We start from the raw sequence: 21,168 nt of genomic DNA, 5'->3' as shown, positions 1-21,168 counted from the left end.
AATATTTGAATTTTTTTTTTATTAATTTTCGAAGATAGTACTTGACTTGCTCTCTCCAGATAGTATAAGGACTAGAAACTAAGATCTACAATATTAGTGTTTTCATACAGTTCTTTCAGAAGTATAGTATCTTCAGCAGCAAGGCCCTTCAAGTTTGATAAACATGGATTATTTTCAATTCAACATAGTTGTATATGGGGTTCAAAAAATATGGTCATTGCTCGATATTCTGCATTGACTAATAAATACATTGGTTCACTTTATCCTTGTGCTTTGTTCTTGTAGTGCAAGTTGGTATCTAAGAGTAAGGAGGGGTGTTATAATACTTGCTTTAGATTTTTGTGCTAAGTTACTATTTTTACCCAAAGGTACAAAAATACAGAAAGTTTACTATCTTTCCCTCTCAACAGGGAGTAGCCTCTCTAAAGTAAGAGATAGGCAATATAAAGCATCTTCAGCATCTAAAACCCTGCGTTGTTACTGTTACCTCTCTTGTTCCAGATTATTGCCTTGTTCTGTAAGAAAAACAGATAATAGTTAAATATTATTGAAGGTTAAGAAAAGGTGAAAAGTTTCATAAATGTTCAGTAGTCTGACTTACCAAATCATTTATTAAGTAGTTGATTGTATGTAGTTCTATTCTAAGAAACTTACAGTAAAATAGTGCAGTGGGAAGTTTGCTGGGTTTATAGTGGTAGGATGCAATTTCAAATCCTGCCTCTGCCACTTAACTACCTGTGAGACCTTGGGCAAATTATTTGACTTCTCTCGGCCTTGGTTTCCTCTTATGTAAAGTGAAGGAGTTGGACTAATTGGTTCTCTATCTAAATCTGCCATCCCATGAGCTTATATAAAACCTGTGTCCATTGGGAACATACAATCTAGCACTCATGTGTATTTGGGGCATAGAATAAACCAAGACATAAAAAAATTACATAGTATAGAGATAGCAAAACAGATCAATAATAAGTGTGATTTAGGGGTAAGTGATAAGGAAATATCTAGTAACATAGGTAGAGATCAAGAAGAGTTCTGTGTCCAGTTAGCGTTTCTTTGATCAGTTTAAGAAGGAACACTCCTGAGCAATGAGGTTTTTTTTAATATTACAATATGTATGTGTATATATATATATATATGTATGTATATATATATAATATATTCTTTATACTTTAAGAATCTTCCGATTTTAGTGTGATTTAATTATGATTATATTTTTTCATAGTATTTTCCATTCATTTAACAACACTATTTTTTCTTCTTTTACTTGGAAAAATTTCCTGCCCTCATTTGTTACTAGTTCTATAGTGCTTATAGCATCTTCCTTATTTTTGTTTAGTGGTGGGAATACTATCCATAGCTATCCATAGAAGCAAGAAAAAAAGAGGGAATGTATCTTTAGGTTCCAAGGGTTAATAGTATCCTCTTCAAAATGGCATACTTTTTTATAATTTCACAAGTATGTAGTTACCCATCATCTCTATCGCTGCCCACTATTTAGCTTTCTTTTTATCACTTTAGTATCATCTTAGAAACAGAAGCACTATTTTCCCATTACTGTTGGATTCCTCCTTTGTAAAGCTCACATATGTTTTGACTAAGGACTAGTGAACCTAACTGAAAAAGAATACATCATTTTCTTCCATGCTCCTGAATCTTTTTCTATGATATGACTTTGGTTTTGGTGGGATTTGGGGGAATGTTGTTTGAAATAAGGGACCTAGTTAGTATCAGAACAAACAATAAAGAAATCAGCTGTCCCTTATGCCTCCTGATATAATATTAGTTGTGATAAATGTTACTTAATGTTATTCATTAACTGGTTTTGTATAAACAGGACATTACAGTTTGTTCCATAAAAGAGTGTTTATAAATGGGAGATGCTTTTTAGATGGTCAGAATTTGTACTATGAAAGCTCAAAATAAATCTTTCTGGAATTAGCCAGTGTAAGTACCTCATCTGGTCATGATAACCCAAGGCATGAAAGGAGACAGGTGCTTAGACTAATGCTGCTACCCCTTTGAGGAAGATCCAAAAGTACTGAGAACTTTTCCTACTTAAAATGAAGGGAAGAACAGCATGTACATGGAAATGTGTTTTGCATGACTACAGATGTATAAGGAAGAGAGAGAATGTAGAACTCAAAATTTGAAAAAAAAAATGTAAATTGTTTTTACGTGTAATTGGGAAGAGGGAATAAAATATTAAATCCATGATTGGAATGCAAAATAAATAAATAAACTAAAGAAACAGTGTTATTCTTGGTGAAGAATTTTGATTGTAGGTCCATCTCCTACTTTGACTTGTCAAGAAAGTGAATTTCCCAGGGGCAGAAGCATCAGTGGAGCCTCTGTAATTCCTACAACTTGATAGAGTGTTGCAAGCATGTCTTTAGGACACTGCTTTATGGTGCTAGTGGGACAATAGGTGATATTCATTAAGGTGCATACCCACCCAGGTTTGAGCCTAACAAACTTTCCCAGGGGACATCTACTATTTCCGGCTTTCTTTTCGAAAAATGGCCATGTGATCTGTTATCTGAGTGGTAGAGGAGGATTTAGGAGTGTATTTGGATATAATGTTACCATGGTACCCTGGCAAAGGGACTTTAGTTGAGACTTCGTTAGATGAGGAAAGCTTGAATGTTCTTTAGAGGAATGATTATTACCAGATTACTTCTCTCTACTCCTTCACCATTTGAAGGATGTATATTTATTCATGTAAGTTCTTAATGCATTCTCAACCTTTCTGCGCCCTTGTAGGTGATCTTTAGAGTTATTGTAGTTGAATGTTTCATCACCCTATGGCCAGCTTGGTGATAAACTTCTGTGAACTTAGTTAGATTGGTCCTAAAATTGCAGTATAGTCTGTCATTGGGTCTGTGCTTTCAGACTTCAGGCCTTGGTGTAAGATCTTTAAGAGCTTGTACTCCACTGGCATGGCCTTTAAGAATCCAGGCTTGCCTCCCCTCCTAGTGAGGCATCAGAATAGAACTTTAGTAGAGGTTACTAGAGCAATCATTTATTTTACAAGATAAACCTATATATTGACCAGATTTTAAAAAAATAAACCATCATCACTGTGGGCCCTACACAGGAATGGGGATTAATGGAGTTAGAGGGAAAATGGAATTTAGAGATCTAATTCAGTCTCCTAATTGTTCACATAAGGAAACTGAGACCAAGAGTGATAAAGCAATTTACCCAAAGTTACATTAGGTAGTAAACAGCAGAAAAGGACTCAAACTGAGGTCTTCTAACTCTCAATTTAGTGACTTTTTTGTTTTACACCATAATGCCTCTGGGAAATAGATTTGTTATATAGAATCTTCTATGTAGAAATTTTCACTATAATGGAATTTTGCCAATATTCATTATAAATTGGTCAGTTGTGGGTTCTTTTGGGCTATCAGATAATTTCTTTTTGTAAATCTACAATAAGCCTTTTATTCTAATAATGTGTTGCACGTTAGACATTCTTTTTCCATCTTTACTCAGGATGTTTCTTGGTTAATAGTCAATTAGTTGTTTAGATTTAAATAGTTTTTTTGTAACTCATTTGTAACTATACTGGTGCAGTTTAATATCCTCTTCAGGTATGAAATTGAAGGTTGTGAGGTGATTTGGGCTATAAAAGACAAAGCAATTGGGAATGCTTTCTTTGATGCTGGAGCAGCAGAATTCCTGACCTCAGAGCTCACTTCCAAAAAATCTGAAGCTAAAATCACATGTAAAAGAACCAGATATAAAATAGAAGGTAAATTTTTTAAAGTTATTTCCCTTTCCTTTCTATCTGGAACAATTTAGTTACTTTAAGTCAGAGGACATTTAGTAATGTTTAGAGGGGCCGAAAGTGTCAGTGACAAACAAAGAATATATCTTCTCCTTCCCCAGTGTTTTGGGGGCATTAGAGAAGGTGTATCTAGCATTTAAAGCCACAAACTATATTTGCTTCCAAAGTAGTTTTGATTAGGAGCACAAATACAGGGGTTGTCCTCGGAAAGAAAGATTTTTTTCATTTGAGGATGGAACAAAAGAGGAAAGAATGAGAGGAGAGGTTAATTTTGAGGGATTTAGAGGCATGTAAGAGAGCAGAAGAGGAAGCTTATGTTTGGATGACCTCTTTTCTGCTTCTTGAGAGAAGCAAGCCTGAGTAGAGTAGTAGTGATGAAGTGGTACAGAAAAGTTGTAAGAAGATAAGGTTTAGAACAGGTCTGTGGGAAGTTTGTTAAAGAGTTGATTAGAGAAGAATAAATGGATTGAGTCACAATAGTAATAGTTCAGTTGAGATTAGTTTATAAATTTGTAGCTGACAAAATCAGCATGGTTGTGTGACTTTAGGTGCATTCTGTAGCACACAAATATAAATGAAGAAGGTACATAGACATAGGCACATTCTGTGAAAATTGAGGAAGGCATTTACAAACTAGAAGGCATTTACAACTTGGAGTTTAAAAGGAAACCTAGTCTGTACTATCTAAACCTGAGCTTCAGAACACATCCAGAGGTTCTTTCACTTGTAAATGGTTTTTGCTTTTTGACCCTAACTTCTTTGTTTTCAGAAAGTGAAAAGAAAGCAAGTGCCATAGCTGATGCTGATAATCTAGGCAGTGCCTTGGGACCTGATTGGCATGAAGGTTTAAATCTTAAAGGAACAAAAGAGGTATGTGTTTCTGTACCTAATTAATTTCTATAAATGCAAAATTTAAATATCTCCCTGAATTGACAAAAACACAAAATATTTTTGAAAGTACACAAGACAGTTACTGTATCATTTTCTAGTTATACCATCTAGGAAAGCATTTGATTTATCCCTCCTGCCTTGGGTAGTTGCATATCTGAATCAATAGTTACTAATTTTCTTTTGAGAGCAGTTCAGGGAAGAGGAAGGAGAGAAAAAGAACAAAGTGAAAAGTATACAGCAGAGAACAAAAGAAAACATAAAAGGAAGCAAAGAGAAGATGGATAGCTCTCAACACAATGTGTAGTCTTTATTACATAAGCTTTCTTGAAATGGAAATTTATTGCTGTATATTTTGAATTCTCTCACATTCTGCTGTGCACATGGCAGTGCTTTTTTTTTCTTTTTTATTTTGTATTAGTTTTAGTATTTAAGTTTCTTTTTTCTTTCCTTGTGTATTTGAATTTAAAATTTAAAAATTTACAAACAAAAAAAGTAGTACAGGGGTAGCCCAAACTGCATTGGTAGCCTGTTCAAGTCTGTTAATGCAATCCTTATATCAAATTAAATTCACCAGTGTATTATTTTTAAGCCCTTTTCTTTACTTATAGAGATAAATAAAATATGCTCAGTTTCCTTAATGTTATTTCATGAACTTAAAGATGACAAAAATGTTTAATAAATAATTTGTTTAATGAAACTGAATTTTTTTAAACTTAACCATAACTCCCACCCCTACCCCCGCCAAAAAAAAAAATCCATATTCATTAAGTGTCTGCTGCATTGAACCGCACTGTGCTGAGAGCCAGGAGAAATATAAAGTTTTGCTTCAACACAGTTCCTGGCTTCAGAAAGCTCATAGTGTAGGAAGGAGACAAATCACAAACTCAGAGAGCTGTAACATGCTATATTACATGTAATTCTGTAATGTATGTGTAAAGTCTGAGCAGGAGGATTATTGCCATAGCTGGTGATGAGGAAAGGCTTCATGGAGGAGGTTATATTTGAGTTGGGCTCCAAAGAGGGGTGCAGAAGTGGAGAGGGGCAACTTAAGCAAGCAGATAAGAAGGACATGCCAGATATATGTAAACACAGAAACCAAGGTCTGGCAGGAGAGTGACCAGGAGGCAGAGAGAGTCCAGTTGGACTGGAGTGTTGAGTTCATAGAGGTAAATAACAGGAGCTAAGGCAAGATAGACAGAGTTGTGTGAGAAGGTGGAAATCTCTGAATGTCAGACTGAGGAGTTTGAACTTTCCCTGGCAAGCTACTGGGGAGGGAATTTCTAAAGCTTTTTAAGCAGAGGAGTAACACAACTAGATCTTGGTGTAAGAACCGTAATCCTGATGGAATGGGAAGGATGGTTTGGAGCAGAAGGAGAAGGGAGGCAGTAAAAAAGGCTGTAAAGAAGCTTGTTGCTTGTAATCCAGGCAGCAGTGATGAGAGCCTGTAAGGTAGTTGTTGTGTTTGTCCTTCATTTTCAAAGAGGACCTTGACATCAGGGACATGACTTGCAATTGCCTTTGATTTGAGTGAGGGAGTACTATGCAAGGTCACCATCCTCACTTTTTCCTCCAGAGCCATCTGGGTCTAGTGGGCAGATATTCATCAGGATGACTAGAGATGGCCCAACTGTAGGGTAGTGGTAAAGGGATAGCGAGCAGGGGTCAGGGGGCAGGAGAGGATCCTGCTCTGCTACCCTGGAACAAGCCATCTCACCTTCTTTGCTCTCCTAGTAAAGCACTACACCTTCTTTGACAGAATGCAAGCTCCTTTAGGTCTAGGAACTTTGCATTTTTGTCTTTTATCCTTTGTGCCTGGCATGTAGTAGGCATTTAATAAATGCTTATTGGTTAATTACATAAAAATTAATTTCTAATGTTTTTATTCAAAAGTGGTAACAGAAGTTATATGAGTGAATGAGATTGCCACTAGAGGTACTGTAGAGAGAAGAAAAGAGGCCTAAAGATAGATCCTTGAAGAATCTATATTAAGGGATTAGAAACATTAGTTTCACAGTGAAAAAGCCTGGGTTAGGTTAGATGATTTCCCCTCAGTTGTTAGTGTTCTCCTCTGTCCCATCCCCTAACCCCAAATTGCTTTGTATTTATTTGTTTATGTACATGTTGTTTATGCTTAGTAGAATGGAATTCCTTTCAGCATAAAAACTTATTTTCATTTTTGCTTTTGTGAGACACACAGATTGAGCAGACATATATGGGTTGCTTCAGATTGAAGATCTTGTTACATCATCTTTCCCTTCCTTCAGACCTCCCTATTACTATCTATGACACTATAATCTCTTCAGTTATTCAGGCTCCCAGCTTTGGTGTCATGGACTCAAAAGAGTCCATATTCCATGTCACTTTGGAAGGAAGTTTCCAGCCCTTTGTTGTTTAGCATTTTTATCAATAATAACAGTAAACTGACATTTATGTAGCACTTTAAAATTTGCAAAAATATTTTATATACATCCCATCTCTTGACCCCATATATACAATTAGTTTCCAAATCATTTCATTTCTTACTGAGATAGCTAGGTGGTACAGTAGATAGAGCACTGGGTCAGAAGTTAGAAAGTCCTGGGTTCAAATTCAGTCTCAGAGACTTAGTAACTTATGTGACTTTTGGACAAGTCACTTCACCTCTGTTTGCCTCAGTTTCTTCAACTATAAAATGGGAATCATAATAGCAGCTACCTCCCAAGGTAGTTGTATCAAATGAAATAGTATTTGTAAAGCTCTTTAGCATGGTGCCTGGTACATAATAAGTCTTATATAAATGCTAAGTGTTATTATTACTGTTATTATTATTATCACATCTCTCGTATCTGTCCCTTTTCCTTTACCACCCTAGTTCAGACTCTTATCATCTTTCCCCAGGTCTGTTACAATAGCCTCCTATTGAGTTACCCATTTGTAAATTATAAGTAAGTACACATTCACATATTTGTGAATTGTACAATTGTGTGTATTCAAAAATGTTTGGAAGCTACTAGTCTCAAGAGTACTAGTACAGTAGGATGAATTCTTGTTCATACGTTGGTCGAATAGCAGATCCAATGAGTCCATATTCCATGTCACTTTGGAAGGAAGTTTCCAGCCCTTGGCCCTTTATTGTTTAGCATTTTTATGAATAATAACAATAAATTGACATTTATATAGCACTTTAAAATTTGCAAAAATATTTTACATGCATCCCATAGGACTGTAGAAGTCCTATGTAGACTTATTACCAGCATTATTACTATAAGCATTATTATCCCCATTTTACAGACAAAGAAACTGAGGCCTAATTTACTTGGGAAAAGCCCGAGATTGCATGCTTATCCAGAGCTGTTAAGGATAGCTAACATTGAGTAAAGGAGTCAGGATCCAAAAAAATCTTGACTAGAACAAACATTGAGCCAAAACTAATTAGATATCTTAATTGGAATAGTTGTTAAAGGTATGGCTGAAAAGCAGTGAAGAATAAGACAATAGTATAGTATGGAAGCCAAAAAAACCTAATAAAATCCTAGGCTTCATTTAGAATGACATGATGTCTGTGCCTACGGAGATGCCATATCTACTGTACACTATCCTGGGCAGATCACAATTAAGAATATTGTGTCTAGTTCAGGGTACCATATTTTAAAGGGCAGGTAGGTAGCAGAGCAGATAGAATGTGACCCTGGAGTCAGAAGGACCTAAGTTCAAATCCAGCCTCAGACACCATCTCTGTGACCCTGGGCAAGTCACTTAACCCTGTTTGCTTCAGTTCTTCATCTGTAAAATAAGCTGGAGAAGGAAATGGTAAACCTTTCCGGTATCTTTGCCAAGAAAACCCCAAATGGGGTCACAGAAAGTTGGACACGACTGAAACGACTCAACAACAACCGTATTTTAAGAAGGGCATTATTAAGCTGAAGAGCATACAAAGGAAATGTGAGGATTAGTCATTGTGTTGAGAGGGAGAGATGTGAAGGGTTATAAGATTGTATTTGGAGAATGCAATTGCAAAATTCTTTATTTTAAAAGTTCTGCAGTTCCCTAGGACTACCAAAAATAACTATAAACTGTTTTCATTAACTGTTTCTTTTAATTTCTCAGAGGCCATTTTAAGTGTACATTATAGACATAGAACTGTGGGATAGTAGAGTTAAAAATTATATCCTCTAATTAACCCTTATTGTAAAAAGGGGGAAAGTCCATCCCTGTAAGTTTAAAGTAAGTTGCCTAAGGTCATACAGTAAATTGTTGAAGGGTTCGAACTAGAACCCCAGGAAAGCCAGTGCTTTTTTCAGAAAACTTCACTAAACGTTTGTTGACCTACTACATGATTCTTCTCCTCATTTAAATGCTGTCCAATTAAACATTTGCTTCAGAGACAGACTCTAGAAGTGATTATTCAGAGGCAAACTATTAACATAGTTAATACTGAACACTTGACCAAAAAAAAATGTTTTTTTTTTTGTGCCCACTTTGTCAGCCACCCACTCACTCTTCAGTTTTATGTAATCGTGTACTGCTGATGAACTAAAACTGTTCGGTATTACCACTGATCCCTTATCTGCTAAATCCAGTGGTCTTTTTTCAGTCTTCAACCACCTTGTTCTCGCTGCAGCATTTGATTCCATTGACCACTCTTTTCTTCCTGGAAAATTTTCTTCTTTAGCTTGTATAGTCCTGCTCTCTCCTGATCTCCTTTTATGGGTTTGATCACCCCTTCTCAAGTCTGCTTTGATGAATCATCATCTATCTACTGACCTCTTAGTATGGTCATCTCCCAGACATCTGTCATTTGACTTCTCTCCATTCCTTCCATTGGTGATTTCATCTGCTTCTGATGTTTCAAGTATCACTTTGATATTTGAAATAGGAACTAGGTCTGTGATTTCACTAGTATAGGGAAACTTCCTGCACTAGCACAGGTCAGCAGCTTCTCTGAAACTTAAATCTTAGAAACCTGCTGAAGGCATTTAAAAGTTAACAGACTTGCCCGGGATCACACAGACAGGATATGTCAAAGGCTGGACTTGAATTCCGATCTTCTTGACTTCAAGGTCACTATTCACTACGGTATACTGCCTTATAGTCTTATCTTTTTCTGAGGTCTTAAGTGTCATGTTGATAATTTGATGATACTCAAACCTTTATTTCTAGGCCTAATCTCACCTTATGCCAGTCCCACATTATCAGCTACCTGATGGGCATCTCCTGTTGAACTATGTATAGGCATCAACACGTCTGAAAGCAGAACTCATCTATTACCATAAATTTGCTCCTTAATACCTGCCAGTTTAGGACAAGCAGTAACAATAATAACAGTGATTTTAAGTTTTCAGATTACAGATAACTCATTTTATCCTCACAAACAACCCTGGGATATAGGTGCTATTATTATTTCCATTTTACAGATGAGAAAACTGAAGTAGAGGCTAAGTGGTTTGCCCAGGGTCACGTAATAAAGTGTTCTAGGCTGAATTCAGACTCAGGTCCCCTTAACTCCTGTGCTCTGTCCACTGTAACACCTAGCTGCCTTTAGGGTACCACCAGCCTCAGTCACCTAGATTCACAACTTTTGTTTGTGTATTATTCTTCATATCCGATCGCTTGTCTGACATCTCTCTAATTCATCTTCTCTCCTCTCCACTTTGTTGTTGTTCAGTCGCTTCAATTGTGTCTGACTCTTTGTGAGCCCATTTGGGGTTTTCTTTGCAAAGATATTGAAGTGGTTTGCCATTTCCTTCTCCAGCTTATTTGACAGATGAAGTAACTGAAGTAACAGGTTAAGTGACTTACCCAGGGTCACACAGTAAGTGTGAGGCCAGATTTGAACTCAGATCTTCCTGACTCCAGGCCCAGCGTTCTATCACTTGTGCCAAATAGCTGTCCCATTCATTCTGCCACCACCCTGAATCACCCTCTTTCTTATGCAATACTATAGTGGCCTCCTAATTGTTTTCTTTGCTTCCATTCTTTCTTCTTTCCAGTCTGCCTTCCACAGAGCTGCCAGAAGTAAGCCTCCAAAGATATCTTACCATCTAACTCCTTAGATCAAAAACTTTCAATCACTTCCCATTACTTCTGGAATAAAATAGAAACTCCTTAGGTTGTCATTTATGTCCTTCCACAGTCTGGCTCCAACTTTCCAGCCTTACTTAATGCTTCTCTCTTTTTCAGTGTTTGGTGTAATGGGTGCTTAAAAAATGTTCTTTGTTTGATTCACAAACTCTACATTCCACCCAAATTGGACTCATCTCTGCCTCAGAGTTGTCTTCCTTCAAGGTTCACCACAGCTTAACACTTCCTCTATTAAACTTTCATTGAGCTCTCAGTTTTTAGTGCTGTCTCCCTTTTCCAGTTTCCTTGGCCTAAACTTATTTTTGTACTTGCCTTTTCTCTATCCCCTCCCCCCAGTAGAAAGTAAGCACTTTGAAGGCAATTACTGTTTCGTATTTGGTTTTGTATGTGAAGTCATTTAAGAGTTTTTTTTTTTTATTGAATCATCATTTAGATTGAAGGGATTTGCTTTTCTACATGTTGGGCTTACTATAAATATACTATAAATTCCTATAAGTTAAATATTAAAAGCTTTATAAATACAAATAAATTGTTATTCCTAATGTTATGTTTTATGGTAACTATCAAGTTCTTTTTTTTTTATTTTTAGTTTTCCCACAAAGTTCACATTGAAACCATGTGTGAAGTTAAAAACATTTATCACCAGGAAGAATTTAAGCAACTGAAGAAAACATCCTCACCTTTTCCTAGAGATTGTCAGGATAAGTCAACTGATAAAGGTAAATATTGAAAGAATAGTTTACAACTATTTATGATCTATTTTACTTTTTTATAATTTCTTTTAAGTATTTGAAACACACACATACACACACACATATATGAAGGTATTCTATAAATATAGATAAACTAAATTATTATAATTAATTACATTTTTCAAAGTTTGTAAATCATTTCTTCAGCCACTATTCCAACCATTACACTCAGCCAATGTGAGGCTTAAATAAATTCATTTTGCTCTGAAAGTTTTTTTCCTTTATAGGACAAAGAGCAATTCAAAGAACTTGAATGAGTCGTTGAAGGAAGAGCATGTTGTGAAGTGGGTAGTTTAGTCCAACTGAAGTATAAGTAAAACTTAGCAAACTTACAGTTGTTTGAAAGTACCATAATTTTTTGGTTTTTATTTTTTTATTAATAGAAGTAGATATATATTGTATGCTTAGTGCTCTTCTGGGAAATTTTTGAAAGCAGATTAGTTAGATTTGTGAATTAGGTGAAGAATTATGCCTAATTTATTTAAAGAACAAGAATTATTAACATTTCAAAGTTTATCTGCCTTATAACTAATGATTGCAATTTTGTTTTGATGTTTATTTTTATATTCATATGGTGCTGGGCCCATTTAGTGCTAAATAAATACTTACTGACCTGTTGATACTTTCTGAGTCTGAGGTCTTCACTGTTTTTAGATATGTGGCCTGTATATGTAGAATTGACCAATGAGAAGATATATGGCTGTGATTTTATTGTCAGTGCAACTGGGGTCATGCCAAATGTTAAGCCTTTCCTCGATGGCAACAATGTAAGAAAACACTTTGTATTTATCTGAAAATGTCATTTATTTGGATATAGTGGAATGTTAGTAATCTTTATGCAGAAGTCTAACTCAAAAAACATGCAGAATTTGTTCCAAAATTGGGGTTTGAAATTTTATTAAGCACCCAGTGTAGTGGTTTTCATTTTGGCTATATTTATTTCTTGATTTATAGTAGCATCAATTCCTTGATTATCGTAAATAGTTATCAGTTCCATGAATACACTTACTTCAACTTGATATTTAAAATTAAGTTGTTGACATGAGCCTAAATCAACTAATGAATTTTGAAGGGTTGGCAGTGCGGTAGTAAATGGGCCTGCCTTTTAGTTGATAAACACTTAAATTTTATGAATCTATAAGAAGTACACGGGTTCATTTTTCTTTTTGTTTAATATTTTATTTTTTCTAGTTGTATGAAAAAACCATTTTTAACATTCATTTCTTTAAACTTTGAGTTCCAAACTCTCTATCTGCCTTCCCTCCCTCTACATTGAGAACACAAGCAATTTGATACAGGTTATACATGTGCAGTCATGAAAAACATGTTTCCATATCAGTCATGTTGTGAAAAGAAAACACTAATCAAAAAAGTTACGAAAAAAATTAAGTAAAAGTATGATTCGATCTGTATTCAGACTCCATCAGTTCTTTCTCTGGAGGTAGATAGTATTTTTCATAAGTCTTTCAGAATTGTCTTGGCTCTTTGTATTGCTGTGAATAGCTGAGTCATTCACAGTTGGTCATTGTACAATATTGCTGTTACACAGGCTCATTTTTCAATTCAGACTGATGAAACCCCAAAAGGAAGAAAGTAGGATAGCTGGACGCTGGTCTAAAAGAGTTTTAAATAGTTCTTTGAAGATTTTCTTTCTTTAAGTGGTTAGTTGGTTGGTTGGTTTGGGTTTGTGCACTGAGCCCTCTTCCTGCTTTCTTTTATTCATTAAATTTAGTCTACCAATGAACATGGAAAAGGCCTTGTTTTGCTATCTTTTTTATTTTTATTATTTATTTGCACATATTCTTAGTTTATGCTAGGTGAAGATGGTGGCCTGAAAGTGGATGACCATATGCGTACATCACTTCCCAATATATATGCTGCAGGTGATATCTGTACTGCATCATGGCAACCTAGTCCAGTCTGGCAGCAGGTAAGCCAGCCTATCTAATGTTATACTTTTATGTAATGTAACCTGTTGTTCCCACGTAATCAATTTTTCTGCAAGTGATTAAGGCACCATATAGGATGATGTAACATTGAAAAACTTAAGGAACAATGAGTAGAAATTAGCCTTAATCCTAGTTAAGTAAGCATAGTATTGGCACAGGCCACTTTGTCTTTTTTCAGATTTTTTAAAAATATTGTGGTGGTTTTCCTTGTATTTGTTATTACTTAAAAGTTTGAGAGTAAAATATTGTTTCGTTTCAGTAGCATGGCATAGTGGAATAAGAACTGGCCTTGGAGCCCGGAAAGCTTGAGTTCAAGCCCTGCCTCAGAGCTGCATTGAGGGCTTTTCTCACCAGGAGTTCCTCACACCATTGTGATTATAAGTCCAGACCAAAACACATGTTTTAACCTCTTTCAAAAGTGGAGACTGGAGATTAAGTATTTTGTTCCCTGGGTAACTTTTATTCTGTTCCATATTTCACTTACTGCCATTTTAAAAGAATCCATTTGCATTACTTGTTTCTCAGTGATTTGCTGCCGGACTCATTGCAGGTCAGGGGGTTCCTGAAATGCTTTCAGGGGGTCCAGGAGGTCAAAACTATTTTAGTAATAATACTAAGATGATAAATTTAGATAGAGAATATAACCCACATGAACAGTATCTCTTTGGGGAGTCTTCAGCGATTTTTAAGAATGTAAAGGGTCAGGGCATCTAAGTGTTGCAGTGGATAGAGCTCAGGCCTTGGAGTCAGGACGACCTGAGTTCAAATGCGGCCTCAGACACTTGACACTTAGTAGCTGTGTGACCCTGGGCATATCATTTAACCCCGATTGCCTCACCAAAAAGCAAAAAAAAAAAAAAAGTATGTAAAGGGTCCCTGAGACCAAAAAACTTGAAATCTGCTAATCTAAACCAGCTTAAACCTGAACACAAGAATCCTTTCTACAAATTTCCAACAAGGTGTCATGCAGCCTTTTACTTGAAGGTCTCTATAGGCTGCAAATAATCACTCCTAAAAGAGTCCATTACACTTTTATACTCCTCATTGTTAGGAAATTTTTGCTTTTTATCAAGCTGAAATCTATATCTCTGCAGTTTCTACCTGTCATTCCTACTCCTACCTGCTGTGGCCAGGGAAAAACAAGTCTAATCCCTCTTCTATATGATAGCCCCTCACATACTTAAAATAGCTATAATTGCTTCCTTGCCTAAACATTTTTATTTTCTTTGGCCAAGTTTCAGTATAAATTTATACTCATATAAAAAATTGATAATTTAACAAAGAGAAGAGCAAAGTTTAGAGTAGTGTGAATGTCTAGTGAAGGGATTTTAAGATAGAGTTGAAATTTTTATGGTGTGTCAAGATGGCAGAAAATTCCACAACAGGGAAAAGTACTAAAAGTTTTGCCAAGGAAAAGTTAATTCCAAAATTTCTATGGAGCTGACCATCCCGATAATCCTTTCTGAAATAAATGTTTTCAACAGATTTTTACTAGAGAGGTTTTTTGTTTGTTTGTTTTGTTTTTTACTGGAGAATACATCATTTGGTTTTATAACCGGAAAAAAAATACTGAGAATAACTTTGTTGGAACCTTTTCCTCAAAGTAAACGTTACTCATACTAGTTAAGCAAAATTATAAAATTTAATATCTAGCACTCTACAATTAAAATAATTTCAGTCATCCTGCTACAACTGTATAAGAAAGATAATATAAGTTATCACTATCCCTGTTTTATAAGTAAGGAAACTGAAGCTCAGAGGTTCAATGACTTGTCCATGGTGAGAAAAGTTTGTCTGTCTCTGTCTCTTTCTCCCTCTGTCTCTAACACACACACACACACACACACACACACACACACACACACTCTCATATAAAAGATAAAGCTTCTACTTTCACAGATTTAGTAAAGTAAGGTTGATAATCATATCAGCATATCTGATAATCCCCAGTTTAGGAAAGAATTATTTTTCAAAAGGTGTTTTCCCCCTCAGAAAATGGGGGTACATTTTTTTAAAAAGATTTGTTGTAACAAAGAAAACAGACCAAAATATCTGATGCACTCAGTACATCTCAATGTATATACGTTCTGAGTTATTAATTCCCAGCTTCTCTGCATTAGTTCATATAGATCACCCTGTGTTTATCAGAATTCTTGATATTTGTCATTTCTGACTGCACATTAACATTCCATTACCTTTATAAACCAATTTTTTTCAGTCATGCTGGGAATTGCATGTTTTTCAATAGAAAAAATATTACAAATTTGAATTAGGTTCTCAGGCCAGTTTCACAAATATCTATTTAATAACCCTTGATGTGCCAGAACCGATTCCTTTAATACTTCAAGGATCTGTGATTTCTTTGATATGTGTTCACTTCATAGACACAAATCTCAACCCTTCTGTGCTTTAATAATCTTTTTTGAGAGTTGTAACCTTAGGCTAAACTGTTATTGACCCTTCTCCCCATTTCCTTAGGTGACACTTCATCATTAGGTGCACCTTTGAAACTTTCGCATCATCCACATAAGACCTTCCAGAACTTATGGCATAGGCTATGAGAACCCAGGGTCACTTATATACTACAATGAGATATTGAAGTAGGACTTAAGAGTAGTTATCTTACCAATACTAAAGCTAATCATTGTGTGTAACATTTTTATGAGACTGTTAATAAGAATTATCATTTAGGACTCCAGGAACCTATTTCCCTTTGCTTCATTGGGAACTCCCCAGGTTCCGGCACTGATGGCTCTGAAGACCTTCCACAGAAGTATGTGTAGTATATGGCTTCTAGGTTGGCGGTTGGCTCCTTAGTGATCTCTTTTTTTTTTTTCTTTTGTGAGTTTTAGCGATCATCTAGTTCACTTCCTACTGCTACCACCTGTTGTTTCTAATAGGAGTTTCTTTACTTCCTTGGCCCACTTGGAACAGAACACAATCACACTTGTTCCCTTTACACTCCTATCTCTGAAACACACAGCCCTTTCAAGGTGTTAGAATATTTACTACTATAATAAAGAATGAAAAAATTACCTCTTGTGTTAAGTTTTTTCCACTTAGACTTTATCAAAGAATATTAGTTTGTTTTATTCAAAGGACTGAAGATTAATCTGTATTTTTCAAAAACCCTCAGACTCAGGCTAAGTCATTTTTTCACAAGCATTTAGGTTGGGGACTCTAGAAATGTCATTGAGACAAGTGAATGGTAATAGTGGTTTATTTTCCAACCTTTGTCCTCCCCAGGCTGATCTTGGTCTTGACTCTACTTGGAACTGGTGAGGAGAGAAATATCAAGTAGCAGAAACAAGTTCCTTAGCCAACATTATTTAAAGCATGTATACAAGCCAGGTTATGTTAAATGTATTCTTAGTGTCATGTCAAGTATAAATTTTGCCCTTTTTTTCCCAGAGGATGGTGAGAGGGGTGTCAGGATCTGTATCTGTGCTTTTTCTTTGGTTTAGGGAACCCCTGGTATGGAATTTCTTTCACTGATGAAGATCAGCACCGATGTAATATAGAGTTACCTGTGAGCACCGAGAGGTTAAGAGATTTGTCCATGGTCACACAGCTAGTATCTGAAACAGGATCTGAAACCTAGTGCTTCCTGGGTTCAAAGCTAGCTCTTTGTCCACTGCACCGTACTGCTTCTTATAACAAAATCAGTGTATTTCAATATTCAATTTTCTTAAATTCAAAAATTCTTTCCAATGCAGCAAACTTTGAACTGAGGTAACATTTATCAAAATCATTTTGTTTGTTTTTTAGTTTGTAAAAGCAATTGCAATTTAATTTTGGCAAATTAATTTGGTCAGAACTGTGGTTCTATGTTTAGTTCCTTAAAGGGAATTTTACATATATACATAAAAGGATAATGTAACCTGGTAATATAGTAAGCACTATCATAAACTGTACTATATACAAAATTTTTAAAAATATAATTCTACAACTTTCAGATGAGACTGTGGACTCAGGCTAGACAGATGGGAAACTATGCTGCAAAATGCATGGCTGCAGATACTCTGGGAGACTCTATTGACATGGATTTCAGTTTTGAACTTTTTGCTCATGTAACGAAATTTTTTAACTATAAGGTAAACTATCTTGTTATATTATAATCAATTGTCAAACATGGCATATTTCTTGCACACAAAATGTTGATATCTGACTTTTTGCTCATTTAAATAATATTTATCTACTTCTAAATTTAAACTAAAATTAACCTCAAACTCTTAAGTTGGAAGAGACTTCAGAATTCACCTATACACCAATCTGTCCCTGAGCACAGTAATGCCTTGTATAGCATTCCTGAGAAGTGGTATGTCCCCTTTTCTTGTAGACTTACTATGATTGGGAACTTAGTTTCAAAACCAGCCCATTTCACTTTTGGAATGCTTATCTAAGACTTCTACCTGTATTTCCTAAGTCTGCTTCTCTGGGTTCAAAGAGAATACATTTAACCTAATCTATATAATAGCCTTCAAATACTTGAAAGACCATTATCACGGCCCTCTTAAATCTCTTCTGCTCTAGGTCAGATAACTACATTTCCTTCAACCAGTTCCCCCTCTGGCATTGTCACTAGTCCTTTACCATACTGCTTGCCCAGGTCTAGCAGTATTTCAGTTTGTTATGTCTTTGCTAAACTGTGGTGCCCAGAATTAAACAGTATTCCATATGTGCTTTAAGCAGAGCTATTATCACCCCTCATTCAAGATGCTGTACTTCTATTGATAGTAGCCCAAGATCATGTTAAGTTTTTGCTTCAAAATTCATTTTATTGATGCTTTTCTTTGTCTTTTCATAAGGCATTTTTGGATATACTACTTCCTTGATCCCCTTCCTTTCTCAGAACTGAAACCTCCTTTGTGACAAACTATTGTCTTTAAATAACACTGTAGAATTCCTCAGCCTGTGATTATAAGATTCACCCCTCTTCCTTTTTTAAAACTGTCAATTGTACAATTTTACCTCTCCTGTCCTTTAGTACTTCTCTTATTCTTCATTTTTTGAAGATGGACAGATATATACCCTTTACAGTAGAAACAGACCCAGCTTTGAAGTCAAAGGACTGGATTTCAAATCTCACATCTGATGCCAAGGATTTTCAGTGAATTTCATACATTTTTTTCTAATTTTTGCTAATAATGTAGTTTTTTCAACTAAGACAATTTTCTTTTTAATTTGATTACTCATTGAAATATAACCTTTACTTCTCTTTTCAGGTTGTATTATTGGGAAAGTACAATGCCCAGGGCTTAGGTTTAGATTACGAATTAATGCTGAGATGTACCAAAGGACAGGAATATGTTAAAGTGGTCATGCAAAACGGACGGATGATGGGAGCCATTCTAATTGGTGAAACAGACTTGGAAGAAACATTTGAAAATTTGATTTTAAACCAGATGAACCTTTCAGCATATGGAGAGGATTTGCTAGATCCAAATATTGATATAGAAGACTATTTTGACTAAAAAATATTTAAGCCACTGGAAATAAGAAGAATCTCAAGTCAAAGCAGAAAGTTGAATCATTATAGCAACTTAGCTGAAGTTAACTATGCAGAGGTCTTAATGATGAATATTTTTGTGGAAAGATGTGAAATTAATTTAAAATATCAATAAGCATGCCCAACTAATTTTTGTGTTTTTATACTGTATTACTGATCAACTTGAACACATAATATAGTTTGGAAATGTGTATTTTACATTTCACTGACTCTTAGACTCCCTAAAAGAAAGCGTAAAGGCAATCTAGGCAAACCTCTACCTGAACGAGACTACCCCCTCTATGTTCATATTCAACAACTGGTCATCTAGCTTTGACTTGAAGACTTGGTTGAAGGGTGGGAAGGCAGGATGAGCAAGAGGAGAAACCATACCTCCCAAGATAGTCTGTTTCACTTTAAGATAGCTTTAATTGTTAGGAAGTTTTTTTCCTTAAATTAAGCTTAAATTGGCCACTTCTACACATTTATTCCTAGTTCTGTCCCTATTCCTAATTGGTCCCAGCAAAACAAGTCTAATGCCTCATCTTTGTGACACTTGAAGAAAGCTGTCATGTTCTTCTCTAAATCTGATCTTCCTATAGTCTCAAAGTTCTACTGTCTTTAGTCACTAAATATTCCAGGTATTTGACCAACTTTCTTTTCCTAATTTACTCCCCTTCACACCTTCTGCAGTTCAGTCTTACTATTCTTCACATCTGGCACTCCCATCTCTATGTATTTATACACTGTCCCCCATGCCTGGAATGCATTCTCTTATAATCGCTTCTTAGAATCCTTCAGCTCAGGTGCCCCCTTCAACTTGAGGCCTTTCCTGATTCCCTCAGCTGCTCACTGCCTCCCTCCACCCCCCCCATTTTATTCATTTTGAACATATTTATGTATATATTGTCCTCCCTAATAAAATACAAGCACCTTACAGGCAGGGAATTTATCCCCAATGCGTGATGCATAGTAGGCATTTAATAAATGTTTAATGATTGGCTAATTGACCAAGGCAGAGTACAGCAGAACTACTGCCTCCCTAATCATCTACTACACTGTCTCTCAATGCAGCCAAAGATAACATTAACTTTTTCAGCTAATATATCAGACTGTTGACTCACATTGAGATACCAGCCCACTAAAACTCATAGCTCTTTTGCACATGAGCTCTGCTATAGTGTACATGTGAAATTGATCTTTTTAACTGTGTATTTGTAGCCTGTTGAAGATTTTTTGAATCACATCACACAGAAATGATAAATGTACAATCTGTGCCTTTATTCAGGTCATTGATTAAAAAAGGGTTGAACAACATGGGTCCAAGCAGATTGCTGGGTCACTCACTTAATTCGATTCTTATTTGCAAGCTGACATGGAACCATTAATGACAACTCTGGATCCAGCCATTCAGTCATTTCTCTATCTACCTCACTGAACTATTGTCTAGCTTATATCTTTCCACCTTGTCCCTAAGAATATCATAAGACTTTCTCACAGACTTTTCTGAAATTCTAGATAGAGTTTATGCATTTACAGTAATTCTATCGAAACAGAAAATAGGGTATCTAGCATGATCTATTCTTGATGAAGCCATATTGGCCCTTGGTGACAATTTGCTAGATGTTCACTAACCTTCTCTTTAATAATGTTTTGTTCATCTGTGTTAGTCCTGCCTGACTTTGTGACCCCATTTGGGGTTTTATTGGCAAAGATCCTAGACTGATTTGCCATTTCTTTTGTCAGCTCAGTTCACAGATGAGGAAACTAAGGCAAATAGAGTTAAGTGACTTGCCCAGGATCACATAGCTAGAAAGTGTCTGAGGCTAGATTTGAACTTACGAAGATGAGTCTTGATTCTAAGCCCAGTGCTCCATCCATTGTACCACCTAGCTGTACCTCGTTAATAATATACTCTAGATTTTTGGTTTTGGGGGGGTGGGGTTTTTTTGCCATTGTTGAGGACTAGCTCATTGGCCTCTAGTTTGCAAACTCTGATCTCTTTTCCTTCTTTGAAAATCAGGATGTCTAGGGGCAGCTAGGTGGCGCAGTGGATAGAGCACCAGCCCTGAAGTCAAGAGTACCTGAGTTCAAATCTGGCCTCAAATCTAACACTTGACACTTACTAGCTGTGTGACCCTAGGCAAGTCACTTAACCCCAATTGCCTGAAAAAAAAAAAATCAGGACATCTGTCCTGATTGTTCTAGGACATTGTTCCAGCAATGCACATTCACTCA

At 35.9% G+C, this 21,168-nt stretch overlaps 1 protein-coding gene across 1 annotated transcript in view; it reads left to right on the top strand.

Annotated features, from left to right (window-relative positions):
• Positions 1-20,682, top strand: part of PYROXD1 (pyridine nucleotide-disulphide oxidoreductase domain 1) — a 32,759-nt gene extending 12,077 nt beyond the window's left edge. The window contains exons 6-12 of the mRNA XM_027838862.1: positions 3,594-3,754; positions 4,560-4,660; positions 11,331-11,460; positions 12,148-12,260; positions 13,301-13,423; positions 17,399-17,536; positions 18,668-20,682. Coding sequence (XP_027694663.1) covers positions 3,594-3,754; positions 4,560-4,660; positions 11,331-11,460; positions 12,148-12,260; positions 13,301-13,423; positions 17,399-17,536; positions 18,668-18,916 — 1,015 coding nt within the window. The 3' untranslated portion in view covers positions 18,917-20,682. The remainder of the gene's footprint in view (positions 1-3,593; positions 3,755-4,559; positions 4,661-11,330; positions 11,461-12,147; positions 12,261-13,300; positions 13,424-17,398; positions 17,537-18,667) is intronic.
• The last annotated feature ends 486 nt before the right edge of the window (positions 20,683-21,168 follow it).

The sequence above is a fragment of the Vombatus ursinus genome, unplaced genomic scaffold (genome assembly GCF_900497805.2).
Source record: "Vombatus ursinus unplaced genomic scaffold, bare-nosed wombat genome assembly UNPS02014830.1, whole genome shotgun sequence".
NCBI classification, from domain to species: Eukaryota; Metazoa; Chordata; class Mammalia; order Diprotodontia; family Vombatidae; genus Vombatus; species Vombatus ursinus.
Note: the sequence above shows the minus strand (reverse complement) of the source record. Positions and strands in the feature narration are given on the sequence as shown.